This window comes from Cupressus sempervirens, chromosome 3, assembly GCF_028749045.1.
Source record: "Cupressus sempervirens isolate cs-2001-9-10 chromosome 3, ASM2874904v1, whole genome shotgun sequence".
NCBI lineage: Eukaryota > Viridiplantae > Streptophyta > Pinopsida > Cupressales > Cupressaceae > Cupressus > Cupressus sempervirens.
Window position 1 is genome coordinate 206,835,282 of NC_143120.1, and position 24,771 is coordinate 206,860,052.

The 24,771-nt window shown below is 36.4% G+C and overlaps 1 protein-coding gene across 4 annotated transcripts in view; it reads right to left on the bottom strand.

Annotated features, from left to right (window-relative positions):
• GCS1 (glucosidase 1) overlaps window positions 1–24,771 on the bottom strand; it is a 233,206-nt gene that overhangs the window by 11,109 nt on the left and 197,326 nt on the right. For all 4 annotated transcript variants that reach the window (XM_089819056.1, XM_089819057.1, XM_089819058.1 and 1 more), the window contains exons 18-19: window positions 7,200–7,352; window positions 6,949–7,040 (exon numbers count right to left, since the gene is read on the bottom strand). In XM_089819056.1, the coding sequence (XP_089675182.1) occupies window positions 6,949–7,040; window positions 7,200–7,352 (245 nt within the window). The remainder of the gene's footprint in view (window positions 1–6,948; window positions 7,041–7,199; window positions 7,353–24,771) is intronic.

A 24,771-nucleotide genomic window follows, 5' to 3' on the forward strand; every position in this document is an offset into this window, starting at 1 on the left:
TTGTACTTAGTTATGCAAAATGCCAATAACCAGGAGTAGCCTAGAAAAAACAAAGTTCACTTCTTCAAAACAGTCTGCAACACGAGATAAGAGCTTGCCAACTACTCATACATTGAGATTAGTGCCACAAACCCTTCAAAGATTTGCAAAACCTATGACCAAAGATAATTACAAAACATCCAACATAAGGTTAGCTAATTGAGTTGCCCTTCCCTATAGACAACGACGCACATTGAGAACAACTTCCACTATTTTGAGGAAAAATCTGCAAACCCTCCAAACTATTGCAAATAAGCAAGATGCCCTGAAATAGATTGCAAGGAACCACAATTTGAAGTCAACAAAAACATCATTTTTCAGAAAAAGGGTAAATACTGAAAACCCTAAAACAAAAATCCCTCACAAAAAATCCCACTCAAACTTTTTGTATTACAAAGACCAAAATGATTTTTGAGGAGAAAAATCAACCAAAACCAAGAACAATTTTTGAGGTGAAAACTTGATCAAAACCAAACATAGAATTTGAGACATGGATTAGCATGCAAAACATAGTTTTTAAGGAAAAACTATATAACCTTTATAGAAACCAAAGAGCCCCTGAAAATACAAAAACCTAGTGCAAGTCACATAGAATTGAACTCATTTTTTTCAAAAATTACAAACCCTCCTAGAATTATTCAAGGGGAGAAACTAATAAAACCATCAAATAATTTTTCAAGAAAATTTATTAAAACTTGACAGATAATTTTTTAAGGGGTAAGATTAGAAATACCCTCCAAAAAAATTAAAAGATTAAAGACTATGAAAAACCCAAAATGATTTTTTAGGAAAAAAATATTAAACACCAAAATAAAATTTGATGTAAAGAATAATTAAAACACCTCATTATTTTTTATAAAAAAATTCTTAAAATTCCATTGAAATTTTTTATAAAATTAAAACAAATTTCAAATATTAAAAAGCTTCCAAAATCTTTGATTTAACCTATACTGGCTCTGGTATCATAAAATTTTAATTGATTTGTCCTCGTGTTTCCCAAAAACATATCATAGAAAAAAAAAATTCTCTTAGAAAATTTTCTCTAGCCTCTTAAATAGAGTTTATAGACTATAAAAGAGTGTTCAGAAAAGTTGTATGAAAAAAGATGTCTAAAAGTAGAACAAATTAAGATAACTAAAAAGAAAGCCTAAATAAAATGACAATTAACTAAGGTTATAGAAGAGTGAGCTAAATATAGCAATAACCTAGGATACTAAAAATATTCTAATAAAATGGCAAGTTCTCAATTTACCTTGATTTTGCAAAATGAACATCAATTTTAAATGGAGATGAGACCAAATTTGTTTCAATTTTGTAAAAAGAAAATGAAATTTAGGTTGAGATGAAATTGAACTTACTCAATTTTGCAAAATACAAATTGATTTTAATTATGAATTGTGTGGCATTAAATTTATGTAGATAGCATCCATTTCAAACAATGGGTGGTTGAAATTAACAGGGAAATTAATCATAAATGGTAATGGATTAAATGTTTTCCAATCAACTTGAAGTTGTAAATGGCATGAATTAAATGAATTATTCAAGGCCCTTGATTTTAAAACTATCAATTGATTCCAACCAAAGTAGAGCCAATTCAAATTGATGTAGTCAAGGGTCATCAAATTTAAATAATTAGCATCAATTTTAAACAAGGAAAATAACAATTTTTTTAATTATGCTTATTATTATTAGATGTAAATCAATTTGAAGATGAGAGATGAGATGAGATTTTCATTACCGAATCAAATTTTGTTATTAAAAATTAAAATGGTAAGTTAGGATTTAATCAAAATCGATTGGAATGGAACCATACACAAAGCACATATAACAGGGAAGATAAGTGGCATCAAAATCACTAAAAATATATCCAAAATTACTCATCAGCAATTTGTTGACAATAGAGTTCTTCTGAGTGCTAGCACGAGAGAAGTAGCTAGACAGTTAAAAATCATCCTTAACTTATACGTGGAGGCATCAAGCCAAAAAGTAAATGTAGACAAATCTGAACTCTTTTCCCTAAACACTAAGCCTGTAACTGAACAAGAGATAAGTAGGAGTCTCAAATACAAAATTGGTAACTTTCCATGTAAATATTTAGGAGTTCCCTTGGATAAAGGGTAAAGAAAACCATACTATGGGAACCACTACTATCAAAAATGGAGAACAAAAAGGATAGTTGGAAAGGGAGACTGCTATCTAATGCTAGTAGAACAACCATGATCAAATCTATTTTATCAGCTATCCCTACCTAGCAAAGGTCAGTCCTACACTTTCAAAAAGGGTCAAGAAAAGTTCAGATAGTAAATTTTGAAACTTCTTTTGGCAAGGGACATCAGCAAGTAAGAAATTTGCTATGATTAAATGTGATAAAAATTGTAAACCTCTTTCAGCAGGAGGTCTGGGAATTAAGAAATTGCAATGGCAAAACAAAGGATGAGGAGAGAAACTAGTTCGGAATTTGTTTGAGGATCCTGGAAGGAAAAGAGCAAGCATACTTTTAAACAAATATATCATAGATGTAGAACCTATTAACATTTTTAGAACAAAAATTCACATCAAAGGATCATGTATTTGGAATTTTATGATGGAATACAAGGGCATTATCTTACTTGGAACATTGGGAATGTTGAGTCAGCCTAGGTCTAGGAAGATTCATGGGCAGTATATGAACCTATAGATTTAATGGGTCTGAATCCCATAGCCAAAGACACCCTACCAAAACTATAGGGGCATAAACTCAATAATTATATAATAAAAATGGACAATAATCCATCCACGCATTGACATTGAAAATCACTGGGTGACACTCCTCTACTAGTTGAAGAAAAGGCAGAACTAGTTAGCATCCTTAAAACAAGATACTTGACCATTAAAAATAGACAAGACAGTTACTTAGACAGATTCCTATAATGATAAATACCGAGTAAAAATTAAAAGATTGATACAATAAAATTATTCAATCACAACTCATCAAGAATATAGATATCCCTTTAATTTATAATAGAATAAGGTTTGCTCCCCAAAAGAAGGTATGTTCCTATGGGAAGCTCTCCAAAAATGAACTTTTAATTGCTGAATGCTTCAAAAAAAGGGTTATGAAGGACCTTCTAGATGTTTGTTATGTGAACAAAATGAATATAAACAGTGGAACACATATTGTGGAACTGTTCCTATGCAAAAGAATGTTGGTATGAGATTTATTAGAAACTAAATTATTATTCTACACACTCCTAAAAATTAATCTCATAATTTATACAAGGACATATGGTCAATATCACCATCAATTATATTATTGGGACTTGTGGAAACGGAGAAACAAAACAATATTTGAGGACAAGAAAATGAACACCTGCTCCCTCAATAATAAGATAGAAGAAAACATAATTGAAATATTGAATAACAAACTTAGAAATTCCAATGATATAGAAGGTAATTTCTCGCAGTGGATGACAAAATTAGAAAGAACTTGTATGGACTAATTATTCCCCTACAATATGGAAAAGGAGGATCTCAAAGTAAAGCAGATAGAGCTGCATGTAAATGGGCAAATCCTAAGCATGGCTGGTACAAATAAAAACTTTGACGGAGCTTCTAGAGGAAATCCTGGAGAAGTAGGAATTGGTTGTATCATCAACTCTTGGGAAGTAGATTAGGCTAAATTAGCATAACCTCTTCACAAAACCACCAATAACATGGCAGAAATTGAAGCATTGATTGCAGGATTTCTATTAGGAAAAGAATTAGGGATAAAACAGCTAGAAATAGAAAGAGACTATCAAATAATTATTAATGCAATCAGATCTTGTGGAAACCCCAAATTGAAAATTAAACTCTATATTACAAAGAACCACTGAGCTAGTAGATCTATATGAAGATACTTAAATTAAGCACATATACAGGAATGGGAATAAAATGGCAGATGAAGTGGCTGACCAAGGAGTAGATGGAATCTCCATCAAAGAAATATATAAATAAAATTCAAAATAGTTTGTATACCCATTAAAGGGCTGAATAATTGATGTGAAAAGAAGGTATGCCTTCTCAGATACCTCAATTAATTTGGGGTCCTTGTATTTTCTATTTGACAAGATTCTATGTCCATAACTATACCAAGGGTTTGTTCCCTATTCTTTTTTCCCCAAGTACATGCACTTCGAACGGGGCTAGAAATGAAACATTAATCTAATATCAATATAATACAAGACAAAAGCCTTTTATGGAGCAAAAAAAAATTATTAGAATGATTTTGAGAGAATTGAATTGCAGATTTGATTTCATATCCATCAAGTTCCTCTCATTTCAAGTCATGAATTAAAAAATAGAAAGTTTGTAATGATTTTCTAATTCTTACTAATTTGATATAATGAAATTATCATTACAATTCCACAATTATTTACAAATGGTGATTTCTCTTGTTAGATAGGGAATGGTAGGAGCTACTGAAGGTGAAGATTCAAGGCTCAAGTACAAACCAGATGCTTGCAAACCCAAGATCGACGTCTATACATCAAGAAGAGGTCAAGAATGCAAGCCAATGCAAAGATCTATTGTAAGCCCATGTGGCACCTTATCATTGGCCCATTGATGGGCATCTTCTCTTGCAAGATTCTACCTAATCCATTTTCTTATTAGCCCATGAAAGGAATGTAATTTTCTAATTGGCCCACAAGGTGGTGCTTAATTGTCATTGGCTAGCATTTAATGCTTAGGTAAATTAGGGCTTTGGTAGATAAATCTTATCCCTTGATCTTGAATCAATCTCAGTACTTCATTATAATTGAACTACTATAAAAGGCCAAGGCCTCCTCATTTACACACATGAGATTAGCAATTAGGAGAGACTTTGAGAAATTGTTTCCATAATGCTATCAAACTAATTATTAATCATTGTTGGTCTTCATGGTGAATTACTTGTGTTGCTTTGGAGTATTGCATGGTTTCTACATTTCTTCACTTAGAGAAGATTTTATTCCATGTTAGTTAGAAGTAGTGTTTAGTTGAATGAATGATATTTTGGATGCATCTTTGGTGAAGATGCTTATAGACCAAACCAGAAGTTGATTGTTAAGTATGTCATGTGGTTGAATGCCATAAAATCGTAAGTGTACCTTTGATTATTGCTTGTACATTGATATACATCAATAGATGGTGTTAATGGAATGGTAATATTTTGAACATCTTAGATCTACCTTAAGAGGTCGCACTAGCTTGGTTGACGTTGATGGCTAAACTAAGTCTAGTAAAGGAAAGGACATTCACAGTGTCTTGCATTCTAGGAGTAGAATAGCTTCCTAAACCCTTTCTCTTTGTAGTTTGCTGTTGGAAGTACAGTAATTGATATCCATTGATTGAAAAACATAAGTTCCTTTGTGATAACCAACATATCACATCATTACAATCAAGTGAAAGTCTGCAATCAGAAGGAACCTTGGGGTTGACTCCTTTGATCACACAATTTAGACACATCGTTTAACATACGAGCTTCCTTATTCAAGAGAGAGTTGGAGATTTGGCATTTCATCTAGGAATACTAAGTATTCAGTTATGCACGTTGCAATAGAATAAAACGTGCATCAACAGGTATCAATTATACTATTCCATTGTATACCACAAACTTGTAGAATACAAGCTAATTTGCAGATTATTCGATTCCAATCTGCTGTTTCAAATTAAGTAGACCTGATCTGATACAATTCCCTTGTTGCATGCTGACTTTTGCCTTTGTCGGATAGGCACAGATGCTGGTCTGATTCAATCTTCCTTGATTGATGATTTGTGGAATTGGTGAGTGATGATTAACTGATTGTTGATTAAATGAGTGATGAGTGACAATGTGCTCAATGTTGTTTAATATAATGGTGAACGAATGTTGAATTGTTTCAGTGATGTTTGATTGCTGAATTGATTATTTATTTAATCCCATGATGAAGCAATGACTAATGTGGATTTGATGATTGTTTGTTTGAGTGTGTTGATTGAGTGTTTGCGTGATTTATTGAGGAATTAATGATTGATGCATGAACAAAGGATTTTCTTTTCTAGATTCATGAGTGATGATGGTAAGTGATCCTTCAATGCTTCGAAAGAATCCTCCTTTATACTTTACTGAAAAGGCCACCACCTTCCACAACAACTAAGTTGCCATTTTCCTATGTTGCATTTTGAGAATAATAAGTTATTCTTCAAATTAATCTCCTCCTCAAATGAAACCTTCCCCCCTTTACATCCTCTAATGTTAGGGAGAGTCACAGTTCTTTATCATGTCTTCCCTTTGCAATGGTCACAACCTTTCACAACTACCATCCTCCAAATTAATTACAATCCTTCATCATTTCTCCCCTTTAAGAGTGTCACAAGCTTTCATAATTACCACTCTCCGAAAAGAGTGGAAACCCTTTATCATTGCTTCCCTTTGAGAGAGCACAACCTTTCATGATTACCACTCTTTGGAAGTCGCAATTCTTCATCATTCCTACCCTTTGACAGAGTTGCAACCTTCCATAATACCAATCCTTTGGAAGGGTCGCCACCATTCACCATTTCTGCTTTTATGGAGTCAATTCCTTATTTTCTTCTCATTCTTCTTTCTTTTTCCATTTATTATTTCTTGATTCACATCCCCCATTCTTTCTTCCTTGCTCCAAATCCCCCTTTAAAATGAACTCTTTTCCCATTCATATTGCATGCGTCTTGACATTTTATTAAACTTAATTGACTTGCAGTTAAATTATATTATATTTTTTAAATGTATTTTATTTTTATCTTTATTATTATTATTTTTAATTAAATCCTATTCCAGAAAGGATATTACATCAAATGCCATGATGAGCTGGATGCATATGAATTAATATGTCACCAAAAATTAAATAAATTCTCAAATAGCACCACATGTGTGATTTCTTCGTATACCTTGTTGTTGCAAGTGATCTGAGCCCACAATCAGTCCACAATAGGGTCTTGTCATGAATCAGATCTATTTGCTTTTTCAAAATTGGAGAGTCCTGCACATGATAAGCTCATTAAAAAAGCAGCAAATAAGATGAAGAAATTTAATCAGAAATTATAAATTATGTGAAAGAAAATAGATGAAAAGGATAAGACAGTCGAGAAAAACATAGTAATTACTAATTCATATAAATTAAAGGTAAATATTGACTTACAGATGGAATAAGCTTCATTATGAATGGAAAAAGACTGAGATAACCAAAATGGGGAACCAGTTGCAATCTTGGTCTTCGAGATACAACTCTGCGAAGCTCCCTGCTAGTGTATAGGTTTTTCTCATCTAGCATTTCTTTCCATTTCAAGGACACCTATAAATATAACAAGCCTTAACATTCATCACTGTGAACTGGATCTTGACATTGAAAAGCATTCAAATTCAAACATAAGGAATTAAATCCTTTAAAATGTCATTTAAGCTGTGTGTGCATATTATTTTAATATTAACTGTATAAGTCAACTTAAAAGCAAGAAACACACAATTCAAAGTTCAGAACTTGAATGAAAGTTTAGAAAATTCAATACCAGACAGCCTCCCAAATAATATCATGACTAGGGCACAAATATTCTCGATAGATTATATTTAAGTTGGTGTAAAGGCTGAATATTGATGATCAATCTAGAATCCTTTAAATATTCAAGGGCACTGCAAAAGGGAAGATTTACATATGCAATATCTGGAAGCAACTCTGACATCATCCCTTACTCATGCACCATAAACACATTGTGTCCCAAATAACACCAATAAAAATAAATGTAGAGATTTATTTTTAAGTATCTATACGATCAGGCATTGTACGATGCAGCTGCTTTCAAGCAACATCAACAAATGCAAACTCAAGTGCTCAGGCCAAGTTTCAACTTGAAGGCACGGAAGTTAAAAGTGGTAATCAAACAAGAACTCCACCCCAAAGTAGAAATACACATAAATAGTAACTCAAAAGGTTTTGGGTTTTACTTTCTTCCTTCCTTTGATTCATAAACTGATTCAGAATTAGAATGTCCCAACTTCTTTTGGAAGCATACTGTACTCATCTTAAGCAACCATGATATCATTAATGACATTTTTGTCCTCTGCCTCTTCTTCTGTAGTTGACTGCTCTTCTATTTTTGTACAAAAGTAGGTTGAAGAGGTCTATCTAAAACTGTGTCAGCAGCTCTACTAGTTGCAGCTGCTGTACCGTTTAAAAGATGCCTTCTATTACTCTTGATCTTTGACCTTCGTGGTCATGAATGACCCAATCTGATCTAATTCATGGCTATATCATACAGTCCTAAAGCTGTTGTAGCTGGGAAAAAGACTCAAAAAATCACTAAGCTGATTATTCATGTCCCTTATGGGTTTTCACTTCTTCTCCAACCCAGCCTACTAGCTGAACCAATTTCACTGGCTGTGATGTCTTTGTTGTTGTATTCATTAACAAAGGTCAAAATGTCTTATTCAAGACAAGGTTTAAGCCACTAAAATTCTTTCCTCTCTGCCCTTGCTATGTACCTTTCATATCTATCACTTGGTTATGGTGATGATATAGTGTTGGGAGTTATATGAAGAGACTCTTACTGAGATATATGATGAGACATCCAATTGGGGATTGAAGAGACTTGTCCTTGGAGTCAAGAAGAGTCTTCCACTTAGTTACTGGATTCACGTACCAGATCCCCACGTGGATCCGTGAGGATTTGGGTAGGGTCCACGATTCTGCCTGTGGATCTGTGGGCCAAGGATCCTGACGGATCCACAGGCAGAATCAAGGATCCAGCACAAATCCTAAGGATTGAGCACGAATCTGTGGCAATACAAGGCACAAAATCAAAAAATCATGAATGTGAAGGTTCTGATTATCTTTATAATCATGAAAATAGATCAATTATCAAGTATACTAGATTCATAGATGCATACTAGAATCATAGATTAATACTATAAAATGATTTCTCTTGGTTTTTAGTATAGACCTTAGTTGCTGATTCGTGAAACGAATCTGATTCGAGTTCGCAATTATATATATATATATATATATATATATATATTCATGAATCCTAATTCTCCACGGATCATTATTGGAAAAAAAATTCCCGAATCCACGAATATGATTTGCGAACCCGAATCAGATTCATTTCACAGATCAGCAACTAAGGTCTTCCATTAAAAGGAAGATGGATAGTTTTCTATGTGGACAGCTGAAGAGTCTCCGATGTGGGTGGAGACAATCGGTTCTTGTATGTTATAGCTTAGTCACCTGGGTTCACCGTTTTGGCCTCTGGCCCACGTCTAGGTTCGAACAAGTACGTGGTTCTGGTTCAATTCACCACAAATATGGGCAAGGTGTGAGAATTTGAGGGTGGTTCAAACCAGCAGGCAGCCAATTCAAAATTGGTGTTGTCGAAGACAAATTTCCATCGAACCCAGGCGAATTTCTCCAAGCAGACCGCATTCAAGTGACTTTTTTGAACATATTTGATAGTTTTTTGAGTTTGACAACCCTAAAAAGTGAATGTAAATGGCTCATGTTGGCTTCTAACACTCATTTGTGTGTGCAAATAGGCTATTTTGTCTTGAGCAAGAGATAGTATGTGCAAGGAGTTGGAAGATTGGTTTGTGAGCTATATTGAAGTGCTTGTGCCTCATTCCTACACCTTTGCAAGCTTACAATAGAAAGCAAGAGGTAGCTTCTTGTTCTATTTTGCTTTTGTTTTGCTTAAGCTTTTTATTTTTTTCAATTATCTTTCATTCCCAATAAGATCTAGCCATTGTTTTCCCTAAAAGTTTACTCTCAATATGTATACAATTTCTTGCCCTAGGAAAAGGAACTTCAATGGGATCAACCTCTTCCTCAGTAAGCAATGCCAATACTCCACAAAAAATAGAACCCTAATCTGATTCTCCTTTATGGAAGTATGCGGATATTATACATCTTCTTCCAGGAGGTGGTGGTTTCCATTGGAAATGTCAGGGTTGTGATGTAGAAAGAAACAGTTCATATTAACGTGTGGTGGGCCATTTGCATGGATAGCCTGGAAAAGGAATGAAGAAATCTCCTAGAAAAAGAATTCACACGTGCCAAATTCATTAGTATTAAAATATACTAAAGAGCATGAGCAAGCAAGAGAGAGAGATCAACTTAGGCAAAATACCATTCATGGCAATAAAAATAAGAGCAAGCAAAGGGAACCGAATCCACCCCAATGTTACTATGCTACTTCATTTGCCCCTAATTCTCAGAATGAAGCACCCATTCAACACAAAAGAAGGGGACCACTTGAAACCACATTTCAAAATTGTTTAAGTTTGTAGCTACAATAGAGATCTTCATCTCTGATTTTATGAGATAGATATATGTTTGTAAATGACCGTTATGGTCATCTTCAACTGAAAGAGATATTTGTGATTATATTTAAACTAATATTATGCAAAAATATGTGTCATACATCATCTGAAAAGGAAAGTGTATGGAAATGTGAAGTGTTAAATATGTGGAGATATTAAGGATCTTAGTTTTGGGACAAAAAGATACGTGTCATGCGCCATGTGAAGAGGAAAGCGTATGGAGATGTTAAGTGTTAAATATGTGGAAATATTAAGGATCTTAGTTTTGGGACAAAATGAGACCTTCATGTGAAAGATGAAGTCTTGTGCAATCTATTTTATATGATTGCTTGGTACATTGTAAATGTATCAAGTGAAAGCTTTGTACTTGAACTTTTATTATCAATAAAAGAGATATTTTTCTCGTGTGGATGGGTTTTTCCCTTCAAGTGGAAGGATTTTCCCAGGATAAACCTATTGTGTCTTTTGAGCATTTTATTTACTTTTCTTATGTTGTTTACCTAATTTTTGGGCATAAAACTTAACATGGTATCAAAGCCAAGTTTAGGTAACAGCTTTTTGTGGATATGCGATTGGTGAGCATGCATAGGATGGTGAAATGGCCTTAAGGGGCTCATGATTTAGAGTGATGTAGAGGCTAGTAGGTCTAGCGGAGCAGCAATAGAAATACATTAGATGCTGTTTATTTGGCTTCTACATCGAGTAGAGTGTAGAGAAAATAAAGATGATCTTGTGCTTGGCCTTGGTGGCAATGTCGAGCATGACAGTAAAGGGAGAGTTGTCGAAGATTTTGGTCAAAAGTTGTTTGCAAAGGGGATTGATGCATCGGAAATTCTGCATAGCAGTAAAGAAGGGAGCATTGCAGATATGTTTGATCGTGTTCTTAAGAAGATACTCTTAGACAAGGAGCAGTCTCTAGAATGAGAAATACCACTTGCATGCAACCATGGTGGCTCTCGCTGATGTGGATTGTAACAAGGCTGAATTTGCAAAGCTCTTCAAGTTTCTGACTTGCATGGCAAAGAATCATGCCCATGGGTTTAAAGACTCAATCGCCTGTAGTTGTTTGTTGTCTATCATTATTCTTATGTCCACAGATATTTGGATGATAGTTGTCATATGTCGGGACAGGTGAATCAACACTCTCTTTCTTATTAAAAATGAGATATGCTTATGTTGTTATTACCTATGCGCTTCTAAAACTGTCTATATTCTTGACTATTCATTTTGTAAACGAAGAATTCACTATGACATGTTTTTCTTTTGTTTTACCTTGGTGTGGTCATTGTTCAATACTGTCAGGTGTCTGTTGAGTATTATTTCAATGTTGGCATAGCATCATTTCAATGGTGGTTCAGCTCCACCTTGTCTAGCAATTGGATGTAAACCCTTTTCAAGGGGAATATGTTAAGGGGGTGATCTAGGTTCAGGCACATGAACGCAAGTCAAACTTGATACTAAAATAAGATCAACATGGATTTGTATAACTAAGTTGACCCACCTTGGTTGGCATATGATCTGCTGACGAAATATTAATTCATATCTGACTTCTTTGCGCTTGCATATTTTTCTATTCCTCTCGAGCTTATTTATTTCGTGAAGAAATCAGAAATTTGGTGCATTTATTGTGCTTTTTGTAGCATCCCATCTGATCAACCTGTGGACATTTAGTAAGCAATGGTAATGACTATAGTATGCATTGTTGTGGTATTTTGTGCAACGACACTTATGCTTGCACACATCATATTGAATCTATTAAGTGTGAAGTAGTTATGATGGGCCTTGTAGGATTTGGGACTCTGTGACAGGTCACTACTTGAGGACATTGTTTATCCGCCAGTTTACTTTATTAAATTACTCCTCAAATGTAGAGTTCATTCTTGTTGGATTTGTCCACAATACAGTTAAATAAGAGGAATGTTTGCAAGATCATCATCCGAGCCATGATTGATCATCCATGTTGGTCAAGCCATATTCTATAGCCAGATAGCATACATGCAAACAACTTGCAGTGAAAGTTTGAAAATCTCCGTCAAGTTTTTCAAATACAAAAGATATTTTGTTTTGCCTTTTCAAAGCAGGACACGATAAAAAATTTAGAATGATATTCGTCTTGTATCAAAATCTGATAATGCTTTTGCAATGTTTAAGAAAAGATTGAAATTCAAAAGTATGTATTTCAAACGACACGGTGAAAGATTAAGAGGACGTCAGTTCATTATTGTTTTTTAATTACACACAATTAATGGGTTGGTTCAACTTCACAAGTTCTTCATCTAATTTAGTTCTTAACAGATGGTACATATTTATCTCCATTAGCAGATATGTTGCATCTCTCTTGAATCATCAGAGAGATATTAAAAGGCTCCTTGCCTCTTTGTCTTCTTGTGGCAGTGATTGCACGTGTCTCTATCGTGCATTAAAACTCCATTCTTGCCTTCGCATTAGTCACCGTGTATCGGGTGTGTACAATTTTTTTCAAAGATCTTTCAAGTTGATCATGTTTCAATAGTTTGAATGACTGCCGGCCATCGTGTGTCATATATATATATATGTGTGTGTGTGTGTGTGTGTGTGTGTGTTTTCTTGCATAGGTTTGTTTTAGCAGAGAAATACAAGAAAATATTTGCATGAACGATGGACAGTGTTTCTATAGTCATTCATCTAAGTGTAATCTTCTAGTTACAAACTTCAACAAATGCAAGATCGGGGTGATTCAGTTGAATCTGCCAGAGTTATTACAGTCAAGCAAGATCTAGAAAGTTGAAGAGTTGCCTTGATAAAATAGATATTGATGTGCAAAGCTAGTTGTTGTCGCAAAGGTTTACTTATGGCTAGACGATGAGGGTGCATATATAATATGTCAATTTTTATTTGAAATTTATATATTTAGCTCAAATCGCTTCTTCCAGGTAGTGCCCAACTTGGGCAGTGGCATGTGGGAAATTGTGAGATTTTCCCTAAGCTTGAAGTCTGCAAAATCATCCTTTGGAGGTATCCAAGGGTTCCTAGCTGCTCTGAATGAGTTTGGATCGTAAAATAAGTTAATGGAATTTCTTATGTCAATCGTCCTTGGTATATAAGGATGTTGAAATTGCTGCAACAAATTTTTCTCAAGAGATTAACAACATTAGAGGTTATGGTGTTCATTCAGAAGTTTTACAGAGGTGTTATGGATAAGCCAATAGGTGGATTGTGAGATGATGAGGAGACAAGCATTATTGTTCTGATTGATGCCATGAGCATTAGAGGTACAAAACAATCTCTTCTGGTGCAACAAAGAAGCAATGAGATGAATATTGCCTTGATGATACATATTTAGAGGGAGCCCATTAGCATCAAAGGGAGATGACAAGACAAAGGGAGATGTCCAACCCTTTTCAAGTTTATGCAATACTCAGCCATCTTATTGTAGTGATTAAAGTTGTCCATGCTGAGAGAGAATCTTTGTTATTAAAGTTATCCCTGGTGAGAGGGAATCTCTATTATTAAAGTTGTCCCTATTGAGAGGGAGTCCCTGTTAAGAGAAAATCTCAGTTATTAATGTATTCTTCTCTGGTAGAAATTTGAGGTGAAAGCCCTCATTCCACCCTCTGTGAGTAGATACAGTAGACCACCCTCTGTGAGTAAGCATCGTGGAAATGTATTCTTCTCTAGGAGAAGTTTGAGGTAAAAGTCCTCATTCCACCCTTTGTGAGTAGGTATATTGGACCACCCTCTGCTAGCAGGCATGGTGGAAATGTATTCTTCTCAAGAAGAAGTTTGAGGTAAAAGTTCTCATTCCACCCTTCGGGAGCAATTAAAGTGGACCACCCTTTGCAAGTAGGCATGGTGGAGATGTATCTTTCTCTGGATGAAGCTTTGAGATAAAAGTCTTTGTTCTACCCTTTGCAAGCAGGCATGGTGAAAGTCATGTGTGTGACTTCATTCTATGTATGGTGGATTATGTTATGCTGAGATAACATATGCTATGTGAACTTATCATCTTTTGTTGTAGCTATGTGTGCGTGCCTGACTAAAAATCTCTCTTACAAAGAGAGATTGTTGAAATTTGTACCTGTGATAAAGATCTTCATCTCTAATTTTATGATGTAGAAATATGTTTGTTAATAACTGTTATAGTCATCTTCAGTTGAAAGAGATATTTGCAATTATATTTAAGTTAATATTATGCAAAAAGATACGTGTCATACGGCATGCGAAGAGGCATGCATATGGAAATGTGAAGTGTTAAATATGTGGAAATATGAAGGGTCTTATTTTTAGAGTCAAAGAAACCTTCGTGTAAAAGATGAAGAGTCTTATGCAATCTATTTATATGATTGCTTGGTATGTTGTAAATGTATCAAGTGAAAGCTTTGTACTTGAACTTTTATTATCAATAAAAGAGATATTTTGTTGGTGTGGTTGGGTTTTTCCCTTCAAATGGAAGTGTTTTCCCAAGATAAACCTTTTGTGCCTTCTAAGCATTTTATTTACTTTTCTTATACTTTGGGCATAAAACTTAACAAAAATCAGACTAGGGAAATTGCCGACATTGATGTGGCAAGATGGTTGTATGCAAATGTGTTCTCTTTTAATCTTGTTCACTCTCCATATTTCAAGCAGGTGTTGAGAAGTGCTAGTGTAGCACCTGTAGGGTATTCAAGTCCTAGTTTTGAGAGAGTGATATTGTGAGGTTCTCACACCATTGCCCTAAATTCTTTGGGGACCCGCTTTTTTTAGTCGCCTCGACAAATTTTTGGATTGTCCAACAATTTTCGATTTTTAGAAAATTTTCAGCCTTGGCGCCTTCGGGACAAATGCGGGGAGACTTAGCTTATTTTCACCTGGCTTCGCTTGATTTACCAGAGTCACCAATTTCATCCTTAGGCCAGACAAAATTTTAAAGAACAATATTTGGTAGGATAAAATTGTTAATTTGTACTTAGACATTTTCTTTTGAAAATCTGGATAACACTGTGTAAATTTGAAAAAATCTTTCAAAAGAAAAAATTTTGCTAGACTTAAGTTTTGGAAAATCTTAAATTTTTTCTTTGGTGAAAATTTTAATTTTGTAGAAATAGGGTTAAATTGCAAAATCAATTTTTGGCTCTAGGAGCAATTTTATTTTATTTTTGTCAAAAAAAAATTTAACTGGCATAACAAAATCAATTTGGAGAAAAATTGCAAAAAAAATTGGCTTTAATAGATTTAAATTGCCTTAAAAACTTTTTGCCTTTAATGAAATTGGTAATTTAATATTGAAAAATGGCTTTTGGTTAGCCAAAATCCAATTTTAATGACGTATTAATTACTAAATCCTCATTAAATAGAAATATTTCACATCTCCAAGGCATCATTTAATTTCTTTTTGCAATTTGGAGCTAAATGGCAATTTAAAAGTACAATTTCCCTTTTGGCAAAATTAAATTTTAAGCTAAGTATTTAATTGTGGGCCTTAATTTTGTTTTACTTTTTCTCTCCTCCAAGACCAAGTCGGCTAGCTTAGAGGGAGAGGGAAATTAGGTATAAGAGGAGGCTTCTCTCCCATTTCTTCCTCACATTTCATTTCTTCCTCTCCATGCTAAGGCAAATTTCCTTGGGAGCAGATTTTTGGTGATTGGCGATTTAATTTCAAGGCAGATTTTCTCCATTCCTTGGCGATTTTCCTCTTGGGACAGATTTCTCATCATTTGATGACTTTGCAAAGGGGCAGATTTCCTCTATTTTTTAACGATTTTTGCTAGTGCAGACCTAATTTATGTGCCATGGGCGATTTGTGTGAAGGTCTGATTTTCTCCATTTAGAACTGAACTTTTTATACCAGACTTAGGCGATTTTTGTTGGGAAAGAAGATACATGAGGAAGTCTGATTTTTGCTTTGTGAACAAGTGGAGGATAGCATTAGATGTTTAAATTTCTGATTTGCAAAGGGTTTGAAATTCTTAAGGTCAAGTCCTAATTCCGAAAAGTCACTATAAGATTATTGGTTAAGGTGAATTTTCATCATTTAGAGTTGCAAGGGGTCCTTAAGCTGACATCCTTCGTTCATTCTAGTCTAAGGATTGCTTCCCTTGGTTCTACTTGCCTTCTAGTCCACCACTCTACCATCCCATAATAGGGCGACGAGTATGAAAGATGTTAGTGCAAGTAAGAATCCCAAGCAAACAAACACTACGAAAGAAAAAGAGGATATGATGCCCAAAACACCCTTCTTGAAAATGAAGCGAATAACCGACACCAATATCGATGCAGTGGACATGATACGGATGAAGGACAGACTAAAGGAAGGACAATCCCCCTTGGCTATTGGTAAAGGTAATTTTTAATCATTTAGACTTGAAAGGAGTCCTTAAGTGGATTTCTCTCTTTCGTTCTAGTCTAAGCATTGCCTCCCTTGGTTTTGTTAGTCTAATTGTCCACCACTTTACCATCCCGTAATAGGGCGACGAGATGGAGGATGTTAGTACAAACAAAATCCCTAACGGGACAAACACTAAGAAAGACAAAGAGGATATGATGCCCAAAACACCCTTCTTCTTGAAAATGAGGCGAATAACCGATATCAATGGTGGTACAATAAAAGGATATACAAAACGCAGTTGCACATCACAACGCAAGCATTGACACTTCCATTACGACCATGATGAGCGAGAACGGAGCAGCCCTTGATTTTGAAGACATCAGAGAAGAGGATATCAATGAGATAAGACTTGGATCGAGATTGGATGAGCTAGAAAAGGTTGCCATCAGGAAGAAGCATCTAAGCACTCTTTCCTCTCCCAATGCTCTTATTGGATTTGCGAAAGAATATGAGAAGGATCATGAAAAGATGCTACAAGCAACAGGCAACGTGGTGAAGTCAGTGGAACTCAGGGCGAAGCACACACCTTGTCCTCCTATGGAAGAAGTTAACGAAAGGCTAGCTAAGTTCATTGCCTTAGCTAAGAAAATGAAAGAAAAGGGAAGAGTTATATTAGAAGATCATTTGATGTAAGCCCAAGTGGCGATTTCCCTTTCTTCTAGAATAGGACAAGTGTCTATTTCTGATTGGCCACCATTTTGGTGTCTTCTCATTGGTTGCCACTTTTTGCACTTTTTTCATTGGTCCATTGATGAGGTGGCAGCTTCTCATTGGCCGATGGGGTGGCAACCCTAATTAGGGTTTTGAGGATCCAATCTGGATCATTGATCTTGTTTTGATCTCCATCGTCCATTATTTTTTTGGCCCCTATAAAAGGCCATTTGCTCTCATTTGTGAAGTGTTGGAGAAATTGTTGCGAAGATAATACCAAAATTGCTCTCTTTTTCATTGTTGTGATTTGCATGTTGATTAAGAACATTGGGTGTTATTGCATGTTTTCTACTTCCACTTAGTTAGATTTCTTTTCAAGTTGTTAAAGTTGGTTTCATTTCAAATTGTTTAAGTGAGGTTAAAGTAGATGAATAGTTGTATGGTAGCATTGGTAAATGTTTGATAGGGATCAATACTAGACCACTAGCATCCTAGCGGCTGGTTGGGAAGCCTTGTGTGGCAAACTAGTTTATTATTCCTTTGAATCATTACACCTATGGAAGTGAGGCCACTGGTCAGCTCTCATTAGGTTCGATCCCCATCCATTTGTTAACCTTCCACTCATAGGAGTAGGAGTAGAATAGTGAGTAGCTGGGTAGTCAAAGTTTAGAGAAGGAAGTTAGAGAATTAAGTCAAGTACCTAAACACATCCAATCACCTTCCACCACCACCTCTTTCCATCAACATCATCATCGGCAGACACACCCTCCATCATCACTACCATCAACATTATCTGCCACCCGCACATTTCACAAACCGAGCCACCATCACCTTCATCCCACCAAAGTCCAAGTCATCCTCGAAAGAATAGCGTAAGGCCACCTACGTGATTATGAGCAAATCACATCGATAAAACTAAGTGAGTATCCACAAGAGTAAGGAACATTGGAGTTATTCTCATATCCCATGACCAATAACTTTTCAAGAGAGGAATTGTATGTTTGATACTCCGTATCAAATGTTCAATTGCTTATATGTTATGTAACTGATACAAAACTCGCATCAACATTATCTGGAGCTAGAAGGGCCTGAAAATTTTATTTTGAGGATTCATTGGCACTCAATTATGAAGAAGAATGGTGCTCCCTAGATCAAATCAGCCTAGAGCAACTTGGAGAACACTTCAAGATCACATTGTAGCTAGTTTACGCTCAACTACTTGGGAGGAAAGTGAGAACACTAGAGAGTACCTGGATGCCGTTGACGTGCTAAATCAAGAAGAAAGAAAAGCAAGAGCTATTGAAAGGAGAATTCAAAGGAGATTAGAACGTCAAAGAGAATTGGAAAGGAAGCTTGAGAGAGAAAGGAAAGCACAAAGACAAGCTCAAGCTATTGTTGAAGAGAACTCAAATTAGAGTCAATCAAGTTGGGATCATTTTCAAGCTGGATAGAAAGATTGGGTCTTTTTCCCTCGAAAGATTTGAGAGACTTATATCTGATAAGAGACAAAGGATACTGAGAAATACACCACACCGAGAAGAGGACTTACTTGTGTTAGAATCTCCCAAGAAACCAAAGAATCGTCGGGTAGCTGATACCACAAACTCAGCTAGCCCTTCAAATAGTCTACCAATTCAAGCTCCAAGCAGTCCACCGGTTCAAGCTCAAGTTAATCCACCAATTCAGACCCCAGTCAATCAGCCAGTTCAAGCTCAGATCAATCAACCAATGATGGCACAACCACCATGGATCCAAAACAATGCCTCACCACTCTTATTCCAACAATACCATGATCTACCAAAGAATCTAGCGATATTCTGCTCCAAGTTTTTTGTCAATGATCCTAATCGTACAGCGGACAAGCATATCAAGGTATTCCAAGAGGCATTGTGCAATAGAAGAATTCAAGAGGAAGATGTCGCGTGTAGGCTTTTCCCTTATTCACTGAGTGAAGAACCTTATTACTGGTTTGTCAATTTACCAACATCATCAATAACGGGATGGGTTCAACTCAAGGAAGCCTTTCTTGCAAAGTTTGGTATGCCCATCACACCACTGGAGTTACATAGAAAATTTGTGGACATAAGGAGGCATGATAGGGAGACGATACGTTCCTTCAATGATCGTTTCCATAAGGCTTACACGAGATTGCAAGCCCCTTACACAATGGCGGAAGCTGGTGCATTGGAAGCATACTATAGTGCCTTAGACAACCAGACGGCTATGTTCACAAGAATGGCAAATCCTGCTCCCAAAACATTGACTGAGGCCTACACTAAAGCAATTGAGATAGGAAGGCAATTAGGCCAACAAGGAATGGAACCCCAAGGTGCAAGATATCCAAACAATCCGGTTCCACAGCTTGCATACTAGGCGCCTGCAAATTAGTTAGTAGTACACCCAGGGCCTCCATTATCTCAACCACCGCCACCAATACCAGTTTATCTACAAGGTGCAAGTTCCTCTACAAGGATGCAAGAAGAAAAGGATGAAATGAAAGAGTTGATTGACCAAGTCAAGAAGCTGTCTACAAAAGTCACCCATTCGAGAAACCAAAACAATCAACTCCAAAGTTCCCAAAGAAATAATCAAGAGAATTATTACCAGAATCAAGGTGGAGGTTATCAAAGAGGATTTCAAAGGAACTATCAAGAAGGAGGATACCAGAGGAATTATCAAGACCAAGACTACCAAAGGAATAACCAAGGTGGTAGTTATCAAATGAGCTACCAAAACAATAACTACCAAGGTAATAACCTGTCACAAGACCAAGGATACCACAATCAATCCAACCAGAGGAGAACTTGGAATACGGGTCCAAATAATGGAAATGTGGTGTCGCCACTTGATAATCAAGCTCCAACAGATAATAGACCAGTGGACTAAATATTCATATCTACATTTGTTGAGATTGTGAAACCAATGAATGACATGCTAAAGAAGGATGCAAAAGTAGATTGGACTCCAGCAGCGAAAAGGGCATTTAAGGAAATAAAACATGCTATTATCAATGTACCAGTCCTAGTACGCCCAGATTATGAGAGGCCATTCAACATATATTCTTTCGTCTCTAATCACGCATGTGCGGCCATTCTAACATAGAAGAATAAGGAAGGTGAAGGGCATCCGATTGCGTTCATGAGTGCACCTTTCTGGGAGGCCGAATTGAACTACCCAAATGTAGAGGAACAGGCCTATGCCTTGGTGAAAGCAGTAAAGAAATTCAGGCATTATATCTTGAGAAGCAAAGTACATGCAATTGAGCCTAACATAGCAGTAAAGACTCCTGATGCAAAGCGAGCTTGGAGAAAGCAAAGGCAAGTGGGTCGCCACTATTCAGGAATATGACATAGAGATCCAACCAATGAAACTAGTCAAAGGACAACAATTGGCGCAGACAATGGCATCAGAAGGACCTGGACTTGTACAGCAGATTTATGAATTGGAAGAAGTACATCCCGATGAATGGTATCAAGACATAATCAACTATCTTTTAAATCACCAATGTCCTTCACATTTGAACCAAATGCTAAAATGGGCGTTGAGATTTAAGAGCAAAAGATATATGCTACAAGGAGCAGTGTTGTACAAACAGAACCATGAAGGGGTATATTTGTGACGCGTTGGAAAGGAAGAAGCCAGGAAGATATTGGAACATTTTCATGACAAATGGGGAACAGGACATGGATCAAATTTGGCCATAGCACATTGGATATTAAGAGTCGGATATTACTGGCCAACTTTGTTCAAAGACACTCACGAGCATGTGAAGACTTACCATGTTTGCCAAACTGCGGCGAAGAGACAAAAGAACCCAGCAATGCCTTTGCGGCCAATCCTCAAGGTGAGACCTTTCGTGATGTGGGGGCTTGACTTCATTGGTTCCATCAATCCACCTTCCTCGGCACAACACAAGTATATTCTAACCGCAACTGACTACTGTACTCGGTGGTCAAAAACCCAAGCTTTCAAGAATTGCACTGCTGAGACTGTCATTAAGTTCTTAGAAGAAAAGATCACCACCAAGTTTGGTTGTCCTTCTGCTTTTGTATGTGATAATGGTTCTTCTTTTACTTCTTTAAAATTTCATACTTGGGCATTCGACCACAGGATTATTTTAAAATTTTCATCAGGATACTATCCCCAAGAAAATGGCCTAGCAGAATCTACAAATAAGAACCTTTTGACCGTGATCGGAAAACTCTTAGATAGGAACCCAAAAGATTGGCACACATAACCGAGATACACCTTGTGGGCAGAGAGAACTAGAGCGAAAGAGTCCATAGGAATCACACCTTATCATTTGGTTTATGGACAAGGTCCTGTATTCCCGATTCAATTGAAAATTCCAACTTTGAGGTTCATACAGGAATACTATGATGAGAACGAAGACCGAGTCCAAGTTAGGTTGACTCAACTGATGCAGTTAGATGAGAAGAGAGATGAAGCCCTAGATAAATTTGCAAGACATCAACGAGTAGTGAAACATTGGTTCAATAGAAGAGCACCAAATAAGGCCTTCAAGATTTCAGACTTGGTCTTATATTGGGACAAAGCCCATGAAAGGAAGGGACAACATGACAAATTCGATAAACTACGGAAGAGTCCTTTCCAGACATCCGAGATCATCGGAGATAATGCATTTAGACTAAAGAGACTCACTGGCGAGGATGTCCCATTGCCGGTCAATGGGCAATTCCTCAAGCATTATTTCCAAGCCTAGGACTCCACCCAGAGCCCTTTTGTACATAGTTAGAGTAGGTTTTCTTTCAGTTGATAGTTTAGTTTTCTTTTAGTTCTTTAGAGTAGTTTTGTCTTGGACCATTTGGCCCAAGGGTTTAGAGTAGTTTCCCTTTTAGTTGTTTAGAGTAGTTTTCTTTTTAGTTCTTTAGAGTAGTTTCCCTTTCAATTGGTTAGAGTAGTGTTCTTTCAGTTGTTTAGTTTAGGTGTTGTAAGGGAGCTCGAGTTTGATTTGCATCAAGTCATTTGACTTGAAATCTTCTAGCTTCCCTTAGTTAGCAGTTTTGGTTTCGAGTCTTTGCAAGTGCAAAAAGGGGTCCATGTTATCAATTGTGGGCGAGGTGTGTAGATTTTACATTTTCTGTGACAAAACGGAATCCGTCTTGTTCATTTCTCCAATACATTTAACAAGGTTCAGAGATTTAAGGACGTGCTTAGTCGTTGGTCTATGATAGGACTTGTACTAGATTTGGGTTAGACCCAATAGAGGTTCCTAAGTTATCTTTGACATGGTTACAACATTCTACTCACACTTAATTGCTCTAAGTTCTTGATGTTTCAAAGCGAAATTGGACTTAGTAAAAATCATACACCTGCTTCAACGCCACTGTGGTCTTCCAAACCATCCGCAAGCTTCATTGCCTGCAAACCAAACAAAAGATTGAAAAGAAAGAAAAAGACAAAATATCATGAGAAACGAGAAAAAGTAGTATCAAAGTGAAAATAAAAGATGAAATTTGGTTCAAGGGTGTGCAATCATCTCTACCGGTGCTATAAAAATAATCACTTAAGGTAGAACTATGATTGTGGTGCCACAGCAATAACTCCATCGGGGCTATAGACAACTAACTGGCAATGGGGCTCTATCCAGATTGCTTTTGAAGTAAGGATATTATAATAGCTAAGTTCAAAAGATCTAAGAAATTGTGAAGTTCTTGTCGAGTGGGGAATAAATCATTTGCACACACATGGGTAACTTATGGTCAGAATGCTTAGGTTCAATTTGAGAGTTCTTTCCTTTGTTGAGTGCTTGTCCTTAAGTAGATTTGCGGATAGGCCATCCTGAGATTTTTGTTCTAAGTTATTTTATTCTTGAAACATTCAGGAACATTTCACTCGTGGAGTCGCCAAATGTTGTGAGGTTCTCACACCATCGCCCCAAATTCTTTGGGGACCCACTTTTGTTAGTCGCCTCGGCAAATTTTTGGATTGTCCAACAATTTTTTATTTTTAGAAAATTTTGAGCCTTGGTGCCTTCAGGACAAATGCGGGGAGACTTAGCTTATTTTCACCCGGCTTTTCTTGATTTTCAAGAGCCACAAATTTCATCCTTAGGCCGGACAAAATTTTAAAGAACAATATTTGGCAAGATAAAATTGTTAATTTGTACTTAGACGTTTTCTTTTGAAAATCTGGATATAACTGTACAATAAAAGGATATACAAAAGGCAGTTGCACATCATAGCCCAGGCATCGACACTTCCATTATGACCATGCTGAGTGACAACGGAGCAGCCCTTGATTTTGAAGACATCGGAGAAGAGGATATCAATGAGATAAACTTGGATTGAGATTGGATGAGCTAGAAAAGGTTGCCATCAGGAAGAAGCATCTAAGCACCCTTTACTCTCTCAATGCTCTTATTGGATTTGCAAAAGAATATGAGAAGGATCATGAAAAGATGCTACAAGCAGCAAGCAGTGTGGTGAAGTCAGTGGAACTCAGGGTGAATCACACCCATTGTCCTCCTATGGAAGAAGTTAACGAAAGGCTAGCTAAGTTCATTGCCTTAGCTAAGAAAATGAAAGAAAAGGGAAGAGTTATATTAAAAGATCATTTGATGTAAGCCCAAGTGGCAATTTCCCTTTCTTCTAGAATAGGACAAGTGTCTATTTCTGATTGGCCACCATTTTGGTGCCTTCTCATTGGTTGCCACTTTTTGCACTTTTTTCATTGGTCCATTGATGAGGTGGCAGCTTCTCATTGGCCGATGGGGTGGCAACCCTAATTAGGGTTTTGAGGATCCAATCTGGATTGTTGATCTTGTTTTGATCTCCACCGTCCATTGTATTTTTTGGCCCCTAATAAAGGCCATTTGCTCTCATTTGTAAAGTGTTGGAGAAATTGTTGCGAAGATAATACCAAAATTGCTCTCTTTTTCATTGTTGCGATTTGCACGTTGATTAAGAACATTGGGTGTTATTGCATGTTTTCTACTTCCACTTAGTTAGATTTCTTTTCAAGTTGTTAAAGTTGGTTTCATTTCAAATTGTTTAAGTGAGGTTAAAGTAGATGAATAGTTGTATGGTAGCATTGGTAAATGTTTGATAGGAATCAATACTAGACCACTAGCATGCTAGCGGCTGGTTGGGAAGCCTTGTGTGGCAAACTAGTTTATTATTCCTTTGAATCATTACACTTGTGGAAGTGAGGTCGCTGGTCAGCTCCCATTAGGTTCGATCCCCGTCCATTTGCTAACCTTCCATTCATAGGAGTAGGAGTAGAATAGTGAGTAGCTGGGTAGTCAAAGTTTAGAGAATGAAGTTAGAGAAGTCAAGTACCTGAACACATCCAATCACCTTCCACCACCACCTCTTTCCATCAACATCATCACCAGCAGAAACACCCTCCATCATCATTACCATCAACATTATCTGCCACCCGCACA